This window comes from Megascapheus bottae, chromosome 2 (assembly GCF_031878675.1).
Source record: "Megascapheus bottae isolate mThoBot1 chromosome 2, mThoBot2.hap1, whole genome shotgun sequence".
In the NCBI taxonomy this organism is placed as follows: Eukaryota; Metazoa; Chordata; class Mammalia; order Rodentia; family Geomyidae; genus Megascapheus; species Megascapheus bottae.
The window spans coordinates 96,822,475-96,844,732 of record NC_143510.1 but is presented as its reverse complement, the minus strand read 5'-3'; the positions used below and the strand labels follow the sequence as shown (position 1 = coordinate 96,844,732).

General features: G+C 63.7%; 2 protein-coding genes across 4 annotated transcripts; both read right to left on the bottom strand.

Moving 5' to 3' along the window:
- Window positions 1-755: 755 nt before the first annotated feature.
- On the bottom strand, window positions 756-6,945 carry Trabd (TraB domain containing). 2 transcript variants are annotated; one of them, XM_090328936.1, is made up of 9 exons: window positions 5,255-6,945; window positions 4,892-4,961; window positions 4,369-4,535; window positions 4,013-4,153; window positions 2,323-2,433; window positions 2,089-2,228; window positions 1,430-1,602; window positions 1,238-1,349; window positions 756-1,133 (listed from the first exon to the last, which is right to left on the bottom strand). In XM_090328936.1, the coding sequence occupies exons 2-9, from the start codon at window positions 4,941-4,943 to the stop codon at window positions 956-958; spliced, it is 1,074 nt and encodes a 357-aa protein (XP_090185062.1). In that variant the 5' UTR covers window positions 4,944-4,961; window positions 5,255-6,945; the 3' UTR covers window positions 756-955. The 2 variants fall into 2 exon arrangements, with proteins under 2 accessions (XP_090185062.1, XP_090185061.1); XM_090328935.1 differs by lacking the exon at window positions 5,255-6,945 and adding an exon at window positions 5,164-5,239.
- A 6,616-nt stretch (window positions 6,946-13,561) lies between these two features.
- On the bottom strand, window positions 13,562-21,850 carry Panx2 (pannexin 2). 2 transcript variants are annotated; one of them, XM_090328934.1, is made up of 4 exons: window positions 21,625-21,709; window positions 18,824-19,051; window positions 14,383-15,828; window positions 13,562-13,995 (listed from the first exon to the last, which is right to left on the bottom strand). In XM_090328934.1, exons 2-4 carry the CDS (start codon window positions 19,008-19,010, stop codon window positions 13,652-13,654), a joined length of 1,977 nt encoding a protein of 658 aa, XP_090185060.1. In that variant the 5' UTR covers window positions 19,011-19,051; window positions 21,625-21,709; the 3' UTR covers window positions 13,562-13,651. The 2 variants fall into 2 exon arrangements, with proteins under 2 accessions (XP_090185060.1, XP_090185059.1); XM_090328933.1 differs by lacking the exon at window positions 18,824-19,051 and having other exon boundaries at window positions 21,625-21,850.
- Window positions 21,851-22,258: the final 408 nt, after the last annotated feature.

Here is a 22,258-nt window from a genome sequence, read left to right as displayed (position 1 = left end):
CTTCCAAAATGACATTTTATTTCCATGTCTAGGGAATGAAAGCATAGTGTGAGGCAGGAAGTGTGTGGCACAGCCAGCGCGGTGGAACTGAACTGGGAGACAGAGCTGGGCGCTGACCTCGGTCCTCTGCTCTGCACGCGCAGCCCTGCACCAAGCTGTGGCTCCCGCACACAGTGGGTGTCCACTGGCACATGGGGCTGGCGAGGCCCGGATGCCCCCCCACCCCTGGGAGCACGGAGATCGGGTTTCAAAGGAGGCAGCCGACCAGCAAGCCCCACCCACGCCGGGCCGGCCTGGTGCCAGCCAGACGCACTAGGCAACTGGATTTAAGGCTCGGATTTCCGGACACTGGCTCCATTTTGCCTTTTCTATGAAGATAAAGTTACCTGAGTAAAAACGTGCAGACATTTTAGAAAGCCAGTAATAGAATCTCTGCAGGCAGAGATGCAGTTGGCAAACCCCACCACACACGTCACCCCAGTGCCACCAGCAACCGGGCAGAGCTGCGGCTCCCAGTCTCGCTGGCCCACGAACCCCTGGCTGAGACACCCTCGAGGCCGGTGGCTCCCGTCAGGTGGAGCGCAGAGCGCCGTGAGGTAGATACAGCAGAAACTTGCCAGGCCACAGCCCTGGGGCTGGAGTGGCAGCTTGCACCTCGGTGCCTCCTCCAGCTGCTGGCTCCCTTGGGGCTGGGCCCTGTTGCCCATGGATGGCCCCTGAAGGCGTATGTGGGGGGGTTGGGAGGTCTGAGCGCAGACAGTTAAATAATCCTTTATTTGGGCTAGGGATGAAGAAGAGAGGCAAGGCCTGGCCTGGACCCCCATGGGGGGTGGCTTGGCTATGTCTGCACCCAGGGAGTCCCCAGGTGGGGGCGCTGGCTCCTCCTCGGGAGCCCCAGCTGTGATGACGGGGAGTAGCCACAAGTCCCTCGGTGTGTCACTCGCGCACAGCTCTCCTACTGGCCTGGCCGGGGCCCAAAGGCTCTCTGGAGGCAGAACTGTGCAGCAGGCAGCGACAGGACCAGACTCACGGTTCGGCGGCCCATCCAGTACAGGCTATAGCCCAGCAGTCCGAAGAAGGCAGCCTTCACAGCCAGGCGGGACACTCTGCCCGAGATGGACGGCGGGGGGATGCTGTGGGAGGAGGAGGCCTGGGTATGGCTGGGGCACAGTTCCCTGCAGTCTCCCGTGTGGGTCAACGCCACGCGTGTGGGGGGCTTGAGGGAGGGGCTACCCACGTCATAATCTCCTGGATGTTGAGATCAGTACTCCAGTTCTTCTCGATGCCAGGCACGTGGCCCATACCTACGACACCTACGACCACGGAAGGGACGCACTTCCTGGGCTCAGCTGTAGGGGAGGAGGGAGGTGAGCTGTGGCTGGCCCAGGTCCCCACTATCCCAGGGTGTCCCCACCAGGCCTGCTGTCACCATCAGAGGCCCGGGGCAGCTCAAGGCGCCGGGCAGCCTGCCGAAGCATGTAGGTCAGATAGATGTCTCGCTCTGAGACGATGGTGCGGTGAAGGTCAGGAAACTCGCCAATCATCTCCGCCATCATCTGCTCCAGCAGGTCCTTCTGCTTGCAGCGCTCCACGTCGTCCTTGCTGGGGGCAGAGGGTAGGCGGCTAGCTGTGGGGCGGGGGGAGCACCATCCATGGGGGCAGGAGGAGGGGGAGCACTGTAGTCCATGGGGGCAGAAGGAGGGGAGCATCGTCATCCATGGGGGCAGGAGGAGGGGGAGCACCGTCATCCATGGGGGCAGGAGGAGGGGGAGCACCGTCATCCATGGGGGCAGGAGGAGGGGGAGCACTGTATTCCATGGGGGTAGAAGGAGGGGAGCATCATCATCCATGGGGGCAGGAGGAGGGGGAGCACTGTATTCCATGGGGGTAGAAGGAGGGGAGCATCATCATCCATGGGGGCAGGAGGAGGGGGAGCACCGTCATCCATGGGGGCAGGAGGAGGGGAGCACTACTGCTCCCCGGGGACTCTGTGCCGTGCTGACACAGGGCAGAGACCACAGCCTGGGGTTGGGACTCGGGGCAGGGAGGGAGGGGAACGTGCTCTGGGGGCCTGGTGGCTCGCTCTACCTGATGGGGTCCGACAGGAAGCAGAGGCCCCACGCCAGCTTGACTTTTTGCCAGAAGGAGAGTGCGGCAATGGCTCTCTTGAAGGTGACAGGGATGGGCCGGTCGCCCAGGTGGAACTTGCAGAATGGCACCTTGCTGGCCTGGAGAGAAGGCTGGGTGTCAGGATTCACGGGCAGCTCTTGCTTACCCTGGTCACTGCATCCGCCCGGTCCCCAGTCTGGGTCCGTCGCCCACCTCCTTGAAGGCTTCTCTGAACTCGCCACCAGGGGCCATGCCCAGCTGCTCTGTGATGTGGGCAGACACCTTCAGCAGCAGCATCTGCATGAGCCCCGACATGAGCCCGTTCTGCAGGAAGAGAAGCCACGTGAGCCCCGGGCAGGGGAGGGGAGGCAGGGCAGCACCGGGGCTCAGGGCGGCCGTCCCGAGCTCCCAGGCCCCTCCACTGGCACAGAGTGCAAACCACAACACAGTACCTTGGCCTCAGGCACTTTCAGAGACTTTCTGGGAGAGGGAAGGAGGGAGGAATCCTTTCTTTATAGGACAAAGTTGTTGAAGGGCCACTTGTCCCACATGGCCGGATCCCAGGGTCTGCCACGTGGCTGTGAGGGCAGGCTGGTCCCAAGCACTCCCGACATGTGACTGTCAGGCCAGCAGAGCTGCCTAGCAGCCACGTCCACTGTAGTGTACTACGGCACGGGCTGCCCTGGGCCCTGCCACACCGGCTGGACAGAGAGGAAGGCGGGTGCGCTGGGGAGATGCCCAGCTTCCCGGGGCTGCGGGGCTGCGGTGCAGGCCCTGACGGGGAAGGATCTCCTCCCCACACACTCCACACACGTCCAGGGAGGTGAGGCTCTTCTGAGCCTGGAGGAGGCCTGCTGCACCAGGGGCCTTGTCACCTGGGCTCAGGTACGAGACGGTCCACCCTGCCTCTTAAGACTTAACCTAGGGCTGGGTGCCAGCGGCTCACGCCTGTAATCCTAGCGACTTAGGAGGCTGAGAGCTGAGATCAGGGTTCTGAGCCAGGCCGGGAAGGAAAGTCCGTGAGACTCCCGTTAACCACCAGGAAATAAGAAGGGGAGCTGTGGCTCAGAGTGGTAGAGCAGTAGCCTTGAGTGAAAAAGTTCAGGGACAGTATCCAGGCCCCAGGTTCAAGCCCCATGACTGATTCCCAAAACCCGCCCCAAAACTTAAAAACAGGGCCCCTGAGCCAGATGGTGTCAGGTCTGTCTGTCCCAGGGGTTCGAGGTAAGGTGTGCTGTGCCAGGGTGGCTGGGCCCCATTAAAATCTGTGGACACCGGCGTGTAGAGAGCCACCGTGCATGTGGGCATGTAGCTCTGAAGATCAAGTTCCACCTGAAGCCCCCTTGGTGGAGGAGGGGCAGCTGGTGCCAGCCTCTTCCTGCTGACAGTCTCCTCACCAGGCCGGGCGAGCGTGACTGCGGACCCCAGGCTCTCTGCTGATGGCCCTGTCTACACCTTTACAGGGCAGCTTGTCAGTCTGGCTAGACTTCAAGTCAAAGCAGGTCAGCCCGGGAGCCTCATCTCACTCTCTGGGCTGCGAGAGTGTGGTCTGGTGAGTGCCCTCCACAAAGAGGCCGTGGAGCAGGGGCACAAGGTGACACAAGCCACACCACGAGCCCTACCATGCAAACCAGGGGCCCCTGGCTCTGTCAGGATCTCAGCTTCCTTTCCTTTCTTATGTGGAATCTGACAGAAGCCTCTCTTGTCCTGAGTGGGTGGGGATGAGGCTTCAATGAGGCAGACGGCAGGTGGACCAGCTGCCGCCGCTGCTCTACCCACCGTGGACCCACCCTGCATCTGGGGGGGACAAAGAGCGGGGGCCCTGAGCCTGCCCCTCCTCTGCAGAGCTGGAAGTGCAGCCCCGCAGCCCCGCAGCCCCGCAGCCCCATCGCCGCGTGCGCACCTGCCTCACAGCCTGCTGCAGCTTCTCCAGGCTGACCTCCTTGGCTTCCCGCAGCAGCGTCCTCTCGTCCATCTTCAGCATGGAGACACGGTACTGGCAGAGCTCCACCACCACCACGTCAGGCTGCACCGCCCGGATGGTCTGTGAAGGCAGGACACCTGTGCTGTGGTGACAATTCCATTCATCAAGCAGCTAGAGAAAGTTGTACGACAAGTTCAGCTGTTAAGATGAGAAAGCACAGGCCCCTGCCTGGGGTCTGTCGCGGGCGTGGTCGCTTGTGCCCTGCAGTCTTGCAGGCAGCCTGGTGGCCCTGGACGCGGGGTGGGAGGGTGGTGACTCCCTGGCACGGGGCCTACCTTCACAACATCCCGCTTGCTGTCGTCACTGAAGTGGGCGGTGCCCACCACATACACCCTGCTCCCGTCCTCGGCCACAAGCTGCGTCACCGTCCCTGGCAGACTGGGCCGTTCACGTCGCCGCTTCAGCTTCATCTCCAAGAGCAGGTTGAAGGCATCTGTATCAGCTGTGCAGATGGGAAAAGGCCACCAGGAGCTAAGGCCCAGTTCCAGGGGTCGTGGGGCTTGCGCAGTGGCTGCAGGGGTAGGCGTGCCCTGTGGGTTCTCAGGATCACAGGAGCATGGACTGGGACAGGTGCTGGGCTGGCCCGGGGGGCTGGACCCTGTCTGGAGCCCAGGCGCCCTGGGGACTCCCAGTGATGGCTCAACTCCAACTAAGTCTGGATTCAGGGGACAAGTTTCACGCAGGTATGGCCTACGACATCCGCTCGTGCTCAGAGCCCTCTGCCTGGGCAGACCAGGGCCACTCACAGCCGTGCCCCACCCTTCCCCATGGGTGCAGCAGACCCAAAGGCAGACATACACAGGTTCTGGGGGTCTCCAGAAAGCACCCTGGGTTCCGCCTCTGAAGTCATGTTGGGTTCTGTGTCAGCCTGCAGGAGAGAGTTTGGGTGGGTGTCCTTGCAGCCTCTTGTCCCCTCTCAACCAGCTCAAGCTACTCTCCGGTCTTTCCTGAGATTCCTGTGATCAGAATTTCCCTAGCACATCAGGTTGTCGGCAGAGAAGCAGGCAGAGGGACCTGAGGCAGCCCAGTGGACCCCACGCTGCTGTGCTCAGTAAGGAGCCTCCCCTCACCTCCTGAGGTGACCGCTCCTCCCCTTCCATGGCCGACTGGCAGTTTCCTGAAGGACAGAGGATGCCTGAGGAGACAGGACAGGGTGCTCACCTGAGGCCCAAGGCTGAGCTCAGGCCCCACGGGGAAGCAACGGGGCCGAGCTGGTCCTGGAGGGCAGGACCTTGGCCTCTGTGCCAACACCGCTGACTTGACTCCTGGCACATGCTGCTGAGATCCAGGGTCTTTTCTGGTTGGGGAGACCAGGAGCCCCCAGGAGTAACATGAGGACCGACATGTAGGCAGCCACTGGCCAGAGAATGCCCCAACGCACACCCCTCACTGCAAGAAAAGGGGAGCAGAGACATGGAGTTGTGAACCCCTCCCAGTTCTGATGGCAACAAGGAGCGCTGATGTAAGATAGAAGGTGGGACTGCTCGGTGTCGTTAAGAGCCCAGACACATTCCAGCTGGAAAGACACAAGACACCGAACGAGGAAGAGCCTACTTAGGAAGCTGACAAGGAAGCGGGCATTGGGCGCTCACGCCTGTCGTCCTAGCCACTCAAGAGGCTTAGCTGTGAGGATCACAGACTGAGGTCAGTCTAGACAGGAAAAGTCCACGACTCTTCATCGGCAACGGAACACCAAAAACCTGGAAGTGGAGCTGTGCTCAAGTGATAGAGCGCCAGCCTTGAGCACAAAAGCTCAGGGACAGTGCCCAGGCTCTGAATTCCAGCTCTAGGACTGCCACATAGACAGACAGACAGACACACAAATATGACAAGAAGCCAGGCACTAATATTTCATGCCTGTAATTCTGTAATTCCTGGCTTCTCAGGAGGCTGATATCTGAGGATTATGGTTCAAAGCAGGTCAGGGCAGGAACGCCGGTGAGACTAAAACTACCAAAAAGCCAGACGTGGCTGTGGCATAAGTGTTAGAGGCTCAGGCATAGCACTAAGAGTTGAGTTTGGGCCCTGACTTGACAAGTAGGCTGGAGAAATCTGACCACTGGATGTTAAGAAAGGAAGTAGAATATTCCAATGTGTCTTTAGCTATGATGAATCAGGGAGGCTCTGTTTTGAAGTGTGGGCATGGATCAGAGCCATGCTCTCCCACAAGGAACATGCTCATCGCTGCATCAGGGTAGGTGCCAGCACAAAGGGCTTCACCGCACACAACTCAGGCCTCTTCTCTCGCTAAGTCTACCAATGATGCAGCTCTTGGAAGGTCCACGATGAAGGGAAAGCAAGCAGTAAGTGGCCTTCATGCTCTCTTGAGCCCTCAGGAGTGTCTCCAATGTGACGATCACTCTGCAACTCAGAGCTCACTTCCTCATCTGAAACAGGAACTCAGAACAGTGCCCCTGTGGGTGACTTACAACTCAGGTCTCTCTAGGCATAACCAGACACTTGGGAGCTGACTAGAACGAGGGAAGGCCAGGGCCAGGCCTTCTGGAAGAGGAACTGGTCAAGGGCAGCAGGGTTCCCAAGGCGGGGATGGGCACATAGTCAGACCCCAAGCCAGCCCCAGAAACGGCCTCTGGCAGCTGTAGGAGTGAGGAGCCCCTCTCCAGCAGGGCTCCTGAGTCTGAGGACTCAGCATGGCTGGGAAGGATCACCCCTGGCTCCAGAGCTCCCCAAACCCAGGGGTACTGGCTCTTTTGAGACTTACCCTAGGGGCCTTCTTCACAGATTAAATCACTCAAAAGAAACCCAAACAGGCAGGTGTTCAGAAGGCTGTGGGAAGCTTGCCTCCTAAGATGGGGCATGCTGGCCCTCCACGGGGTAGGAGAGTCACCCCTCAGGCCTGGATAGCAGCCCTACAGGGATCGGGGAGATTCACCCTTAGTCCACCTTAGCGCAGGGAAACAAACAATTCTTATTTACAAGCAGCACAAGGCTGCAAAATCACAAGGGGGAAAACTTTAAAAAAAAAAAAAAATCCTATGCAGGCGGGGGTGGGTGCAGTACAGCCAGCCAATGGGAGGGGACCACGTTGCTGCCTCAGCCTGCCCTGCCCTCCCATCTGGGCAGCTAAAGGTCTGCGGTTAGCTGGCCAGACCCACCCTCTGGAGCTTGCCCGGGGCCTGCCTGAGCCTGAGAGGGGCAAGGCGGCCTGGAAGGCTGAAGTGGCATTGGCCAGGGAGGAGCCCTGGGCCTCATGATGGCTGGCCACACCAACGTGGCACCAGGACCTATTGCAGTGTCTAAGTCTGGCCAGAGCAGAGGCTCTGGGCGGGGGAAGTCAGGAAGGGAAGCTCCCAGCTCCCCAGGCAGACTGAGTCTGAGAGCTGACGCTGTACATCCACACATTTCCTGGTTTGCTTCCTCTTGGATGTAATCTCAAGCAGCTTACTAATTGTCCCTCACCTGCTCCAATGGCCAGAAGGGCCTAAACTGGACCCCCACCCACTAAACGTGTAGCCACTCTGGGCTTCCTCTGTGTCACTGACACATTTTAGCCCTCAGGGAGACCAGGCCGCTGCCTCCCAGGGAGGGTCAAGGTCTCTCTCCTTCCAAAATCCCAGCTCAGGTGTCCACAGATCTCAGTCACATCAGCCCTCCCAGCGGAGCAGGACTGGGGCGAAATCTCTAACCTAGGCCTGCTGGTAAGCACGCAGCCTTACTGTACAGCAAGGTGCTCAGCATTTAAACTTCCGAATTCTCAACAGCCGCTGCAAGTAGGAGAGAAGACTGAGCAAGGCCCCTTTGTGCCAGGGCCCCTCGCGATGGCAGAGGAGTGCAGCAGTGCTGGGTTGGGTCCGGCCGTTCCCGCCTGAGATGTGCTGTCCACCGCAGGGCACAGGGCCCTGAAGTGCATGGCCACAGCTGACCTAGCGAGGACATGGCTACCCCGCTTCTGCGCCCCATTACTACAAACCCAACTGTGTCCTGCCCAAATTCCCACACTGAAGCATAACCCCAGTGTGACAGCATTAGAGGTGCTGACTTAAGGCCTCGAGGACGTCTTCTACGAAACCCTAGGCAGGTCGTGGAGAGTGTGGCTAGAAGGGGCCGCGGCAGCCGCAAGGAAATTCCAATGTCCACGGTGTAAGTTTCCCGGTCGAGGAGGTCGTTAGGGCCCTCGTCCACCTGAAAACGGCCGGCCGGGCCCTCGCCTGGCTCCCAAAGCCGACTGGCACCCAGCAGAGGTGGCACTGCCGGCTCAGGAGGCCTGGGTCTGCGCCGGGCCCTCGCCTGGCTCCCAAAGCCGACTGGCACCCAGCAGAGGTGGCACTGCCGGCTCAGGAGGCCTGGGTCTGCAGCCGGGCGGGCCTGGCGAGCTGGGGTGGGAAGCAGCAGCCTGTGTCCACTGCCTGGGCCGGGGTTCCAGGCTCCGCGCGCGCCGGGAGCCCCGGACGCCACCCCGCTTTAGCGAGGCTGCGGGCGCCGCACAGCCGGCCCTGCCGAGCGCCCCGGGCGCCTCTCTGCCCGCCGCCGCCAGCGGGACTGCACGACCGGGCCTCGCGGAGGCCGCGCGGCCGAGGCCCCCGCCTCCGAGGGGCTCGGCCCTGCAGCCCGCGTCCTCTCCCACCCCGCCCGCCCGCGGCCCCGGCGTACCGAGCGCTCCTCAGCCGGCCTCCATGCGCGCGTCGCCCGGCGGACAGGGCCGGGCGGGGCGGGGCGGCCGGACGGGCCGGACGGGGTGAGGGCGCCCGCGAGCAGCATGCCGGGAAGCGCCTCCCAGGGGCCCGCGCGCGAGGCCCCGCCCCTCCCGGGTCCCGGCCACGTCCCCGCCCCGCCCCCGCGGGCTCCGCCCCTCCCGGGTCCAGCCGAGGCCGGGCCCCGCCCCCGCCCCCCCGCGGGCTCCGCCCCTCCCGGGTCCAGCCGAGGCCCGGCCCCGCCCCCGCCCCCCCCGCGGGCTCCGCCCCTCCCGGGTCCAGCCGAGGCCCGCCCCGCCCCCGCCCCAGCGGGCTCCGCCCCTCCCGGGTCCCGGCCACGTCCCCGCGGGCTCCGCCCCTCCCGGGTCCAGCCGAGGCCCCGCCCCCGCTCGCGCCCAGCTTCCGGCTCCTCCGCTCCGCGCCGCACCGGGACGCCGCTGCCTGCTCGGGGCCACCGGGCCGCCCGCTTGATATCGCGCTCCGTGTTCGATGACGCTGGAACCGAGGCAGTGGGAGGACCAGAAAGCCACGAGAGCGGTGAACGTGCTCACCGCGGCCCCGCTCGGCCTGTCAGGGTCCCCCCATCGGGGCTGCCCCGGGACAGGGCTGGAGTGGGCATCGCTCCACGAGGAGCCGGAGCAAGGCCTGGGCAGTGGCTGCCGGGACAGGAGCTGGCAGGGAGAGGGGCGGGAGGAAGCCCGATCCGGCTGCCGGGCTTGTTCAGGGCCTCCCCCCCCCACCGGATCTGGTGTCCTCCTATGGTGAGATGACCCCCCTGGGATCTAGTTCAGGCCTGCCACCACCCCTTCTCAGGTTCCGGGGAGAGACTCCTGGCCTCCCCCCCCACCGGATCTGGTGTCCTCCTATGGTGAGATGACCCCCCTGGGATCTAGTTCAGGCCTGCCACCACCCCCTCCAGGTTCCGGGGAGAGACTCCTGGCCTCCCCCCCACCGGATCTGGTGTCCTCCTGTGGTGAGATGACCCCCCTGGGATCTAGTTCAGGCCTGCCACCACCCCTCCAGGTTCCGGGGAGAGACTCCTGGCCTCCCCCCTCCCCCCATCTGGTGTCCTCCTGTATGAGATGACCCCCCTGGGATCTAGTTCAGGCCTGCCACCACACCCTCTCAGGTTCCTGGCCTCACCCCCCCCCCATCTGGTGTCCTCCTGTATGAGATGACCCCCCTGGGATCTAGTTCAGGCCTGCCACTACCCCTCCAGGTTCCGGGGAGAGACTCCTGGCCCCTCTCCCACCCCGTCCCCGGATCTGGTGTCCTCCTGTGGTGAGATGACCCCCCTGGGATCTAGTTCAGGCCTGCCACCACCCCTCCAGGTTCCGGGCAGAGACTCCTGGCCCCCCCCCCACCCCCGGATCTGGTGTCCTCCCGTGGTGAGATGACCCCCCTGGGATCTAGTTCAGGCCTGCCACCACCCCCTCTCAGGTTCCTGGCCTCCCCCCCCCCCCACCGGATCTGGTGTCCTCCTATATGAGATGACCCCCCTGGGATTTAGTTCAGGCCTGCCACCACCCCCTCCAGGTTCCGGGGAGAGACTCCTGGCCTCCCCCCCCCACACCGGATCTGGTGTCCTCCCGTGGTGAGATGAACCCCCTGGGATCTAGTTCAGGCCTGGCACCACCCCCTCCAGGTTCCGGGGAGAGACTCCTGGCCCCTCTCCCACCCCGTCCCCGGATCTGGTGTCCTCCTGTGGTGAGATGACCCCCCTGGCATCTAGCTCTTGTGGGAGTAATGGCTGTGCACCAAGTACTGTACCGGCCTGTTCCCTCTAGCGTGGACAGGCCAGCGGCGGGCAGGCTTCCCCTCATGCAGCTTCCGGCCCCTGGTCCACAGCCTCCCCCAAGCCATCGCAGCCACGTGCACATGGACTGCCCCAGGTGCGAGTGGTTCAGAGTGGCTCACCAGCTCCAGCCCACTCACCACTGCCAGGCATCCCCACACCCAGGGCCTCCAGGGCTAGGCTGCTGTGGCAGGAAGAGGCCTGGGTGGTGCACTGTCTGGGGCGAATTTAAGGCTCTTGGAGCCCATTCTCTTCCCCAGGGAGGACCCTGGTACTGCTGTCCTGGTCTCAGCTCACGACTGGAGAGGAGGCAAACAGTGAGACGGCATTTTTTTTTTGGTCAGTCCTGGGTCTTGAACTCAGGATCTGAGTGCTGACCTTGCACTCTTTCACACGAAGCTAGTGCTGCACCACTGAAGCCACAGCTCCACTTTTTGGTAGTTTAGTCTCACTCTCCTGCTCTGACTCAATTGGAACCATGGCCCTCAGCTCTCAGCCTCCCGAGTAGCTAGGGTTACAGGTGTGAGCAGTCGGCCCCAGCTGAGATGGCATTTTAAATAGTCACTGGCCTTGACCAGAACCTGGGCAAGGTGGCGGTTGGGGAAGGAAGGTACCAGCTACCCTAAACCCCCTAAGTGGATAATGGAAACCACTAGCTGACCTCCCTGTTCTGCCTGCCACACAGGGGCTCTACTGGGCTGTGTGGAGCCAGAGGCAGAAGAGTAGCAACAGAGTGCTGGGATGTCCTCAGTCAAGCTGGCAGGGAAACTGAGGCAGACCTGCCACAGTGTTGCCTGGGTCTCTCCTACATCTAAGGCTGTGTGTGGGAAGACGGCATGTTAGCTCAAGTTCTGCCTGTCACCAGCTGTGCCCAAGTATGCTTTTGCTCAGGGCAGATTCTGACAGTGGGCAGCTGGGGTGGGGGGCGGGCTGGCGGAGTTGAAAGCCGCTGTTTCTTAGCAGATGGAGGGGCTCTCTGAGGCAGCTCTGCAGGCAGCAAGGCGGCATACGGAGGTCAACATGGCAGGAGGAACTACTGAGGTTCCTTACTGTGGGGGCTCTGCTCACATCACCCTCTCTCATCACCCCTCCCACGTCCAACCCTCTCACAGTCACCCCTCTCTCACGTCACCCCCTCCCACGTTACCCTTTCTCTCATCACCCCCCTTCACATCTCCCCCTCTCATGTCACCCCCTCTGCCTGTGGGATCCACCCTGGGGACCTGCATTCCCCTCAACACCAAAAAAAAAAATCAATACCTTATGTCTTCTGATTTGTCCTCACTACCTGGACAAAAATAAAACTTTACATGGGTGATAAAACATACGAACGTGTGTGTAGTTTTCCTTTTGACAGTACTGGAAGTTCAACTCAGGGCCTCATGCTTGCCACACAGGCTCTTAACTGCCTCCAGTCTCCTTTAGTTAGTATTGGTTATTTCAGAGACAGGGCCGGCCTTGTGAGGAAGGCCACAGGGGCCTACTTGAGGCCTTCTGACTCCACTGCGTGGCAGGTGTGCACGGCCACACCTGCAGCTGTCAGGAGGTGTCTGCCGCTGACTTCTGCTCTGCCTGGAGCTGAGATCCACCTGATCGCAGGCTCCAGCGTCCCTCAGGTGACTGGAGAGAGGCGCTGCCACCTGGGTGGGCCCTGTGTGTTCCTGGGCTGACTTGGAGGGTGGCCTGTTTACGCCACCATGCCTGGGTTTACTGCTGTGAAGGGATCTTTTTGTCTGACTAGCCTTACATACAGCTCCTCAGGTCTCTGCATCCTCTGGAGTGAGGACTGCAGCCTGAGCCCTGGGGCCTGGCCGTTTCGGAGGAGAGATTCCAGGAGGCCCCAATGCCCTCTCACCCCAGATGGGCCCCTTCCATTTGTAGCCCCCAGAAGGTTCGTGACTGGTTTCCCAGCCACTTGCTGACAAAGCCCTGTTCAGAGGGAGTCCCCTTTTTGGACATGTGGCCCACAGGCTCAGCCTTGTCCCACTGAGCCCTGCCATGGGGAGAATGCCCCCATGCCACCCCCAGAGGCTCCTGGGAAGCCCTTGTGGATCTCCTGGCAACATACTAATGTGCTTCTGTGCCATGGTACCCTACCCAAGCTGGGCGCCAGGGGCCCTGTGCCGGAGATGGCGGGGGAGCTGCTGTGGCCCCCTCAGCAGGGTTTGGTAACACACTCCTGCCTCCACAGTGCTTGGAGCCCAGCCCTCCTCACACTGTGGGTGGAGGCCTGGGGCCCCAGCTCCTTTTCCTGGCATGCTGATGGGCGTGGAGGGCGAGCAGAAGGCAGCGGACACAAGGCTGGGCCGCAGAGCAGCACAGGCAGGTATCAGAATAGTATTTATTGATATGCTACCTTGTTGATACTGCGTCTCGTGGCGCCGTGGCTGAGGTAATAGGGGCGGGGCCGGCAAGGGCCTGGCTTCCCTGGGGAAGCTGGCCTGGGCCAGGCGGCTGGGCTGAGGGCTGTGGTTATTGCATTGGACTCCTTCCCTCGCAGGCACACTGGCCCCAAGCCTCCTGTGCCCCACTTGCGCCCACATGGGTGTCACACGCTCAAGCTCACACGCACTCAGGCTTGCTCATGCGGTCTCGTTCACCCAGGCGCACTCATCTTCACACACACACATACGCACGTTCACACCACCTCTCTGCGCTGGTGCACCCCACACTCCATCCTCCGCTCTAGACTCTCCCAGACCTCCTGGTGACCAACATGTTTCATCGGTTACAGTAATCATAGGAAAATAAAGGGTGTGTGGGGCCCTCGGGGCTGCGCCCGAGGCCAGTGTCCTCACGTGCCCCGGGGTGGGCCAAGCGGGGCTGCCGAGCTGTCCTGCCGCAGCCTCGGCCCACAACAAAATCCACTAAAAAAATAAACTCTTCGTTTGACCGCCCAGCACCGCAGAAGGGTGCCTGGGGCGGGGCAGGGAGGCCGGGCCGCCTCGGCCGCCCGGCCCGCCCCGTGGCTCCACTCAGCTGGGGAAAGGGTGCCGGGCCCTGCGGCGTGCGGATGGGAGGCTGGGCGGGCAGGGCCGCGCGGGCCCGTCCATCCGTCCGGGGCGAGCTCGGGGCGAGCGGGGCTGCGGCCCGGGCTGGCCCCGTCCGCCCTCAGAACTCCACCGTGCTCACCACCGTTCTGGGCTCCTCGAAGGTGGCGATGAGGATCTGCTGGGGCGAGGGCAGGGCCAGGAGGTCGCCCATGTCCGGGGGTGCGCGGGGGCCCCCCTCCTCCTCCTCCCGGGCCTCGTACAGCGTGCTGATGCGGAGCAGAGGATGGGTGGCGTTGCGGCTCAGGATGGTGAGGGGGTCGGGCTTTCCCAGGCTGCCCGGTGACAAGGGGGCTGCGGCGGGGGCTGCCGGCGGGGAGCACACGTGAAACGGGCCCCCGGAGGGGAGGGCTGTCCGGGCAGGCTCTGCGGGAAACGGGACTTCCTTCTCTGGGAGCGGGGCATCTGCGGACAGACGAAGGAAACGCGGGCGCTCGCGGTCCTGTCCAACCCGCTAGGCTAGCGTGCCCCGGTGCTGCGAAGGCCCGCGGCTCCGCCCACCCCGCCAGCCCCGCCCAGGCCCGCGGCCCCGCCCTCCCCGCCCAGGCCCGCGGCCCCGCCCTCCCCGCCGGCCCCGCCCAGGCCCGCGGCCCCGCCCTCTCCACCAGCCCCGCCCAGGCCAGAGGCCCCGCCCTCCCCTGCGCCCAGCTGGGGTGGTCCACGGCCTAAGAAGAGCAGCCGAGGCTCCGGTCTGTCCGCCCGCGGCCCTGGCTGGCCCGGGGAGAGTTCCTGGGTGTGTCCAGCCCCGCTTCCCTCCCTCCCTCCCGCCCTCCCGCCCCTTTGGCCCCTGACCTTTGGTGGGTGCTGTGGCCAGCCCCAGCCCACACTCCTCCGTCTGCGTCAGGAAGCCGCCCTCCTGGCTCCGGGAGGCGGGCAGAGCGGCGGGCGCCGCCTCGGGCTTGGCCTTCCTGGTGCCCAGGATGTAGGGGTGCACGTCGAGGGAGAAGTGCCGCGTGTGCTTCTTGTCGGGCGCGGGGGCCGGGGCCGGGGCCGCGTCGCCCTTGTGGGGGTGCGCGGCGCGCGCGCCCGCGTCCAGCAGCGGGGCGACGAGCGTGTCGGTGGCCGTCTTCCGGCGCACGGGCTTGGGCTTCTCGGCCTTGCTGTTCTCCACGCGCATGATGCCGAGCGGCTCCTTGAAGGGCTGCGGCAGCGCGTTGCCCGAGGGGATCCACTTCATCTTCTTGCGGGGCCGCTTGACCACGGCCGGCTCGCCCGCGCCGTCGCCCGCGGGGTCGGCGCCCGGGTCCGCGGTCTGCACGCCCGCGTCGCGCACCGTGGGCGTGGCGTCGTGGTTGGACTGCGCCAGCGCGGCCAGCAGCTGCCGCACCACGTTGTCGTACATGAGGTCGCTCTCGTTGGTGATGAAGTCCAGCCGGTTCAGCGACTTGATGTGGTCGCGGTTCTCGTTGCAGAACATGGCGAGGATGTTGATGTCGCAGAACTGGGAGCGGCGCCACTGGCGGCGGGTCTTGATGCCCACCTTGTGCAGCTTGTCGAAGATGAAGTTGCTCTTGCGGAAGATGAAGAGGTGGATGAGGTTGACGAGGATGATGAGGTTCATGAAGCACAGCAGCACGATGTCCACGCCCGCGATGATGCGCTGCAGCTGCACGGACGGCAGCTTGCAGCTGACGCGCACGCCGGGGCCGGGGGGGCCGGCGGGGCCGTCGGGCGCGGCGCCCAGCGCGCAGGTGAACTCGTTCTGCTTCTGCGTGGCGTAGTAGGTGCACAGGTAGGAGATGGGCACGGCGCTGAGCAGCAGGATGAGCACGTGCCGCGCCAGGTACAGCTTGGCCAGGAAGTTGCTGCGGCCGCGGCGCTCCAGGTACTTCTCGAACAGGTTCTGCTCGGGGCTCTTCTCCTTCTCGGCGTTCTCGATGATCTCGCGCCGCTCCCGCTCCGTGATGCCGGGCCCCTTGGACTGGATCTGCTTCTCGATCTTGGGCGCCCGGCCCTCGGCCGCCCGGTGGTAGCAGTTGTCGATCTCCTGCAGCAGGAAGTTGAGCTCAGAGGTGAGCCGCGTGGACGCCAGGAACTCCCAGCCCAGCGCGGGCACGTACATGATGGCGGCAAAGGCCAGCAGGGCGTAGGGCAGGAACTTGTGCTCGAACAGCGACGGCCACAGGCTGGCGTCCACCCCGGGCAGCGCGTCCCGCAGCTCCGTCCAGCAGTAGCCGCGGGCATACAGCGCCTGGTCGCGGGTGAAGTTGTGCGGGGTGTAACAGTAAATGGGCTCCTCTGGGGGCAGAGAGGAAACACGGCTGGGGCAAGGGCCGGGGCCGGCCTGTCCGCGCCGGTGAGCGACCCGGCGCCGGCCCCTGCAGTTGCTCCCAACCGGCGCTCCTCCGCCTTGCAGGGGCCGCCTTTCCACACTCCTCCTGCGTCCTAGCCACAGTGTGTGTGTGTGTGTGTGTGTGTGTGTGTGTGTGTGTGTGTGTGTGTGTGTGTGTGTGTGTGTGTGTGTGTGTGTGTGTGTGTGTGTGTGTGTGTGTGTGTGTGTGTGTGTGGTTCTTGTTCTGAGAATCCCCATAAAGAGGAGGGGTCTGCTTGTGCTGAGCCCAGGAACCAGGGTCCCGGGGGATCCAGATGCCTCAAAGCCCCTCAGGAGGAGACCAGGCTCGGAAGGCCAGGCCACCAGCCAGGCCCAGCGCGCACATCCTCACACCCTGGACCCCGCCACTGGCCCCGGACTGCCAGGGACTCACGCTTGAGTAGTGGCACTGATGTCTGAGCCTATCTGGCTGGAGGCTCTCATGGAGCCCAATTTCTAGGACAAACCTGCCATGCCAGGTGAAGGCTGTCTCAAGGACGCCCCCTCTTCCTGGTCCTGGGGAAGGACAAGACAGGGGACCTGGAGGCCGGTGGACATCACGGAAGGCTCACTAGCTGGACATCGGTTTCTGCCGTTGAAACTGAACATGGGGCTGCCCTGTTCTGAAGCCTGCACTTCCCTCCCTTGTCGGCCTGTCTGGGCCTGCCACACAGACGGCTGGTCCTACCGCCAAGACACGGCAGACGCCTGCACCAGGCCACACTGCCCAGCACTTCTTGGGAGCAGAACCTGCGAGTAGAGCCTGGCAGAACAGATCGTAACCCCAGGCCCCCGCTGGGCACCACTACAGCTCACAGGAGGTCTCCTTCTCCTCAGCTGTGGTCACCTCAGGCCAGGTCTATTCAGAGCCTCCCCTGCTCCAGCACCAGGCCTTCACCCCATGGAGTTCCAGACCCGGAGGCAACAAGACTGTGTGGCAGGGGAGCCACGGCCTCACTGGGAAGCTCACCACCCTGGGTTCTGTGCTGTGCTGAGGCCCAGGGGCACACTTGGCACGGATGCCCACTGCCTCCAGGGGCTCTCTGCGGATCACACGCAGCCTCGGGCCCCCACAGCTACCACACCGGGTACACCCACCACTATACAGCTCCATGTGACGAAGGCTCACACCCCACCACATGACCCAGCCAAGGGAGACCCCAATAGCAGGCCCGCATGGCCACTAGACTCCTGGGTGGTTGTGGGGAACAGGGAGGACACTAGAAGAATGCCTTGCTTCGATGGAGCTGGAGCTGGGGCAGCCGGAAGCAGCTGCCACAGCCACATGAGCAGGGTGTGGACACGGAGCCATGGACAGAGGCCTCGGAGAGGCAGAGCTGTGCTCATGACCGAGAGCCTCAAGCCGCACGCCCAGGATTAGCCATGAGCTTGGGCTCCATGTAGAGCAAGATGGCAAAGGAATCAGCTCTCTTGGTTGAAAAAGCAGCATTTTATTCACTTATTGTTCTGTGCGTATGGCCAGCCCCAGGAGCAGTACTTCCGAGATGGCCGCTCTTTGCTCTGGGATTTCCCTCACTGCACGAGGCCTGTCTGTGTAGCAGATAGTCTGGGTGTGTGGCGAGAGGCACCTGGAGCCCGGCTCCTGACAGAGCTCTAGGGCAGGAGTGGCCCCAGGCTGGAAGGGAGTTGGGCCTCCAATGGCCCATGTGCCTGATGCTGCCCCAGGGAGTGGGTGGACAGCCTGGCACCATCTCCCTGCAGGACAGCAGCCGTGAGGGGAGAGGAGCCCCTTCGTTTCCTCATTTGCTGATGTGCGCCCTGCAAAGCCACTAGGAGAGAAGGGGCTGGACCCCAGGCCCTGGGACACACCCAGTAGATCACCCTCTTTCAGTCAGACTACAGAGAGACACAACAGTCACAGAAGTAGAGCAGGCACCAAAGGACCCAGAGAGGCAGGCACAGGGCAGGTGAGAGGTAATGCAGGGCAGGTGAGAGGCAGGTGCAGGGCAGGTGAGAGGTAATGCAGGGCAGGTGAGAGGCAGGTGCAGGGCAGGTGAGAGGCAGGTGCAGGGCAGGTGAGAGGCAGGCGCAGGGCAGGTGAGAGGTAATGCAGGGCAGGTGAGAGGCAGGTGCAGGGCAGGTGAGAGGCAGGTGCAGGGCAGGTGAGAGGCAGGTGCAGGGCAGGTGAGAGGTAGTGCAGGGCAGGTGAGAGGCAGGTGCAGGGCAGGTGAGAGGCAGGTGCAGGGCAGGTGAGAGGTAATGCAGGGCAGGTGAGAGGCAGGTGCAGGGCAGGTGAGAGGTAATGCAGGGCAGGTGAGAGGCAGGTGCAGGGCAGGTGAGAGGCAGGTGCAGGGCAGGTGAGAGGTAATGCAGGGCAGGTGAGAGGTAATGCAGGGCAGGTGAGAGGCAGGCGCAGGGTGGGCACTACTGTGGGTCAGAGGGCTGACCCTGGTGCTGGATGGTCCCATGGGGACTTTAGCACTAGATGCTTAACACAGCAGACACAGAGGCTGTACAGCGGCTGCCTGCATCAGAGGGGTTTTCCCGTGGTGTTACCTGGGCTGGCACAGACATCCAAGAGCACCGCCAGTCCGTAGAGGACAGCACTGTGGGCTGGGCACCCTGTCACTCACAAGAGGGCACCGAGGTGCTTCTTGGCTAAGGAAACTGCTTGGCAGCCAAGCACCTGCCCAGCCTGTCCACAAGGGGGCCTCGGAGGCCTGGGCGTGCCTGGACCCCGTGCACCAGTGGCCCAGGTCAAGGAGACTGAGATTCAGCCTCAGGAAAGAGGTTCTCTGAATGGTATATGCACACCACAGGAACGCTGGCCCTGGGTTCAGCCTGTCTCCCCAGCCACATCAGCCCCCAGCGTGTCCCTGCTGCCAGCAGGCCAGCCCTGGGTCCAGCCAGCACAGGGTCCCACAGTGCCTAGGGTGTCCAGGCTGGCATCTTCCAGCCTACCTCTGCCCCTGCTGTTTGGGTAAAAAGCACCTTTCAAGGGTTCCCAGTCCCTTCTCAGGCTGCTTCCTCTGCCCACCAGTCTTCTCATGCCAGGGGAGGACCAGACCCCTCTTGTGAAGGGACAGCAGTTAATGGAATGACAGCTCTGAGAGACGTCCACATCGGGGTCCCCAGAACCAGCAGCCATGTTGCCTCAAGTGGCAGAAGGGAGTCTGTAGCTGAGATGAGCTGGAAGACAAGGTAAGGGATGATGCTGGGTTATCTGGGCTACAAGACCACGGGCTGACCAGAGGAAGTGGGGTGGGGGCAGGCAGAAGCCTGAGACAAAGATGGAGGATCTCTAGGAGTGGGAGAAGGAACACACTTCCTGGGGCTCCAGAAAGCATAGCTCTGCTCACACCTTGGTGTCACCTATCTCACTTCAGATTTTTTTAAAGTCATGGGGCTTAAAGTGAGGGCCTGGGCAGCGTCACTGAGCTCTTCCACTCAAGGCTAACGCTACCACTTGAGCCACAGTGCCACTTCTGGTTTCCTGGTGGCTCACTGGAGATCAGAATGTCACGGGGACTTTCCTGCCTGAGCTGGCTTTGCACCGCGGCCCTCAGGCCTCAGCCTCCTGAGAAGCTAGGATTGCAGACGTGAGCCCCAGCGCCCGGCTCACTGCAGACTTGACGCACAGGGTTGGTAAGACCACTCTGGGCTTGGGCTTTGGCCGTGAGTGCTCTAGGAAGCCGCCAGCGCGGACCCCACGCAGAGTTCATCTATTCCAGCAGTGGGGGCTGCTGGCGGCGGCTGGCTCAGCCCCCATTTGTTGGGGGTGGGACTTGTCCCTCGCCAGCACTTTGACAGTGCTACAGATGCACACCTGAGCCCAGGGGCTCCACCCCTGAGAGGAGGGGCCTCAGGAGAGGGTGGGTGGGCGGGGAGTCTAATTCTCACCAACTCACACTGGAGACCTGTCCTCCGGATGCTGAGGACCCCAGGGCCGGGGTCAGCTGAGGTCTGCAGGCCTCACCACACACAGCGGGGGGGGGGGGGGTCACAAGCTCACACTCTGGGATGCCCACTCCTGTGGACTGGAGGGGTACACCCAGATGACACCCACCTAGAAACTCCCCTGCGGGGACCTGACTTCTTGGGTATTAGGAAATGAAGTGGTCATTTCCTGCCTCTGGCCATCCCATGCCACCCAGGGCAGCTGGGCACCAGGCAGGAAGTGGAGGTGCTCTCCAAGGCTAACCCTTTCAACTCAGGACTCTGCCGGGTGGAGACCTGTGGTGCCCCACCACAGCAGCGCCGCTGTCTGGGCACACCTGTCTCTCGATGCTGGGGAGGCACCGGGCCCCAGGTAGGTTCACGTGAGTCTGAGTGTAGATTCGGGGGCTGAGAGGGAACAGACCCAGGCCCAGGGACGTTTTCTGGAAGGCCCCCGAAGCTCCAGGCTCAGCCAGATACAGAAGGTCCGGAGGCCCCACAGGGTTGCACTGGGGGGTGGGGAGTGACGCAGGAGGTACTAGTGCTGGCTGAACCCGTGTGTGCACACCCAAGCCTGCCCTACCTACTGTGCCGGTCTGTTACGGGTGAGGCCATGTTCCCTCCAAAGATGCTGAAGTCCAAGCCCCAAACCTTTATAAATGTCACCGAGAGGAGGCCTTGATGAAAGAGGGTGGGACCTGACCCAGTAGCTATGTCCTGGTGACACAGGAAAACTCACACTCAGGCCCAGAGACATGGAGAGGACCAGGTGAAGGAAGACATGGCTTCAGTAGTTGCAGCTAGACACAGGGAACACCAGGGATTACTGGAAGCCAGCAGATGCGGAAGAGGCAGGAAGCGTCCTCTCCAGGAGCCTTCACAGAAGCGCTGCCCTGCCTGCACCTGGATTCTGAACTCCAGCATCTTGTACCACGACCCCAGTGTGGCCTGAGGTCCTGCTACGCACACGCGGACACCAAGTGTACTAGGTCTCCTGTCTTGTCCATAGGTCAGGACACTAATTCTGAGTGTCAGAGCACACACCACTTTGGGGGCCGGCGGGCCAGGGGTGGCTCTAGGTCACAGGGTTTCCTGAGAGGTGAGGCGGCTTTGGTGGCTGTGAAGAGCCAGGTGCTAACACGTCTCCCTTACTGCCTGGTGGCTGCTGGCGATGAGGACGCCCCACCACCCCTCCCGGCTGCTGTGAACTGGCACTTCTGGACCACTAGCACAAACACCGTCTCCTTGGGCACCAGGTGGGTGATGCCATTTCCTGTCTCCCACCTCCCTGCGACCCAGCGGGCTCCGGGAAGCGTGGCACAGGAGCCACACAGCAGCTCAGGAGGCATGCCGCTGCCCGCTGCCCACCCCCGAGCCTGACTGCGGCCCCTGCCCGTGGTCTTTCCACACGGCGGGGACAAGCTCTGTCCACTGAGACCCCGGTGACCCCTCCTCTACCCACGCGGCCTCTGCTGGCCCGCGGGGGCTGCCTGGGCCACAGGGACCCGAAGCTACCGCCCTGCCTGGCGTCCTCAGAGGCTCCAGGCCCCCTGAGATCCTCTGCCCAGCAGCCTGGCTCTCCCGGGGACACCCTTGTCTGGCCCTCCCTGGCCTCTCCTCCACCCCCGGAGGCCCGGACCCGGAGTGGTTCCGCGCACGCTCGCGGAGCAGGAACGGAGGGTGAAACAATGAGACCCGGGCTCCCGGGCGCGCCGTGGGCCGCGGCTCTGCCCGCAGGCGCGCGGGGCGCTCGGGGCCGCGGCCCGGCGGGACCCGGGCACCGGCGGACGCCGCGCCGCCCCGCCCGCCCGCCCGCCCCGCCTCACCTGCGAAGTTCTTGGTGAAGACCAGGGTGACCAGCAGGATGGGCACCAGCACGGTGCCGATGGTGACCACGCGGTCGAAGGGCAGTTCCAGCTTGAGCTGCAGCAGCAGCGCGGCCAGCGCGCCCGCCTTGTCGTCCTGCGCGCCGGGCAGGATCAGCTCCCGCAGCTTCTCGCCCGCCAGCAGCGCGGTCGCCATGTCCGCCGACTGCTCCAGGAGGTGGTGCATGGGGGGCGGGGGCGCGGCCCGCGGGGCCGCGGGCGGGGGGCGCGCGCGGCGGGGGCCGGCCGGGGCCGCGGGGCCCGGAGGTCAGCGGGGACGCGGCCGCCGCCGCCGCCCCCGCCGCTGCGCCGGCCTGGGCCCCGCGCCCCGCGCCCCGCGGCTCCCGGGGGCGGGGGCGGGCGGCGGCGGCGGCTCGGTGCCGGGGCCGCGCGGCCGGCTGCCGCCGGGGCGGGGGCTGTTTACCTGCGGCCGCTCCGCGCCCAGGCTCCGCCCTCCCCGCCGCGTCGGCGCGCGGCGATGACTCTGCGGAAAAGACCTCCGCGGGCGGCGCCGGCGCGGGCGGCGCGGCGGGCCGGGGGCGCCCGGGCCCCCTCTCCGGGCCGGCGGCGGCGGCGGCTCCCGTCCTCCCGGACG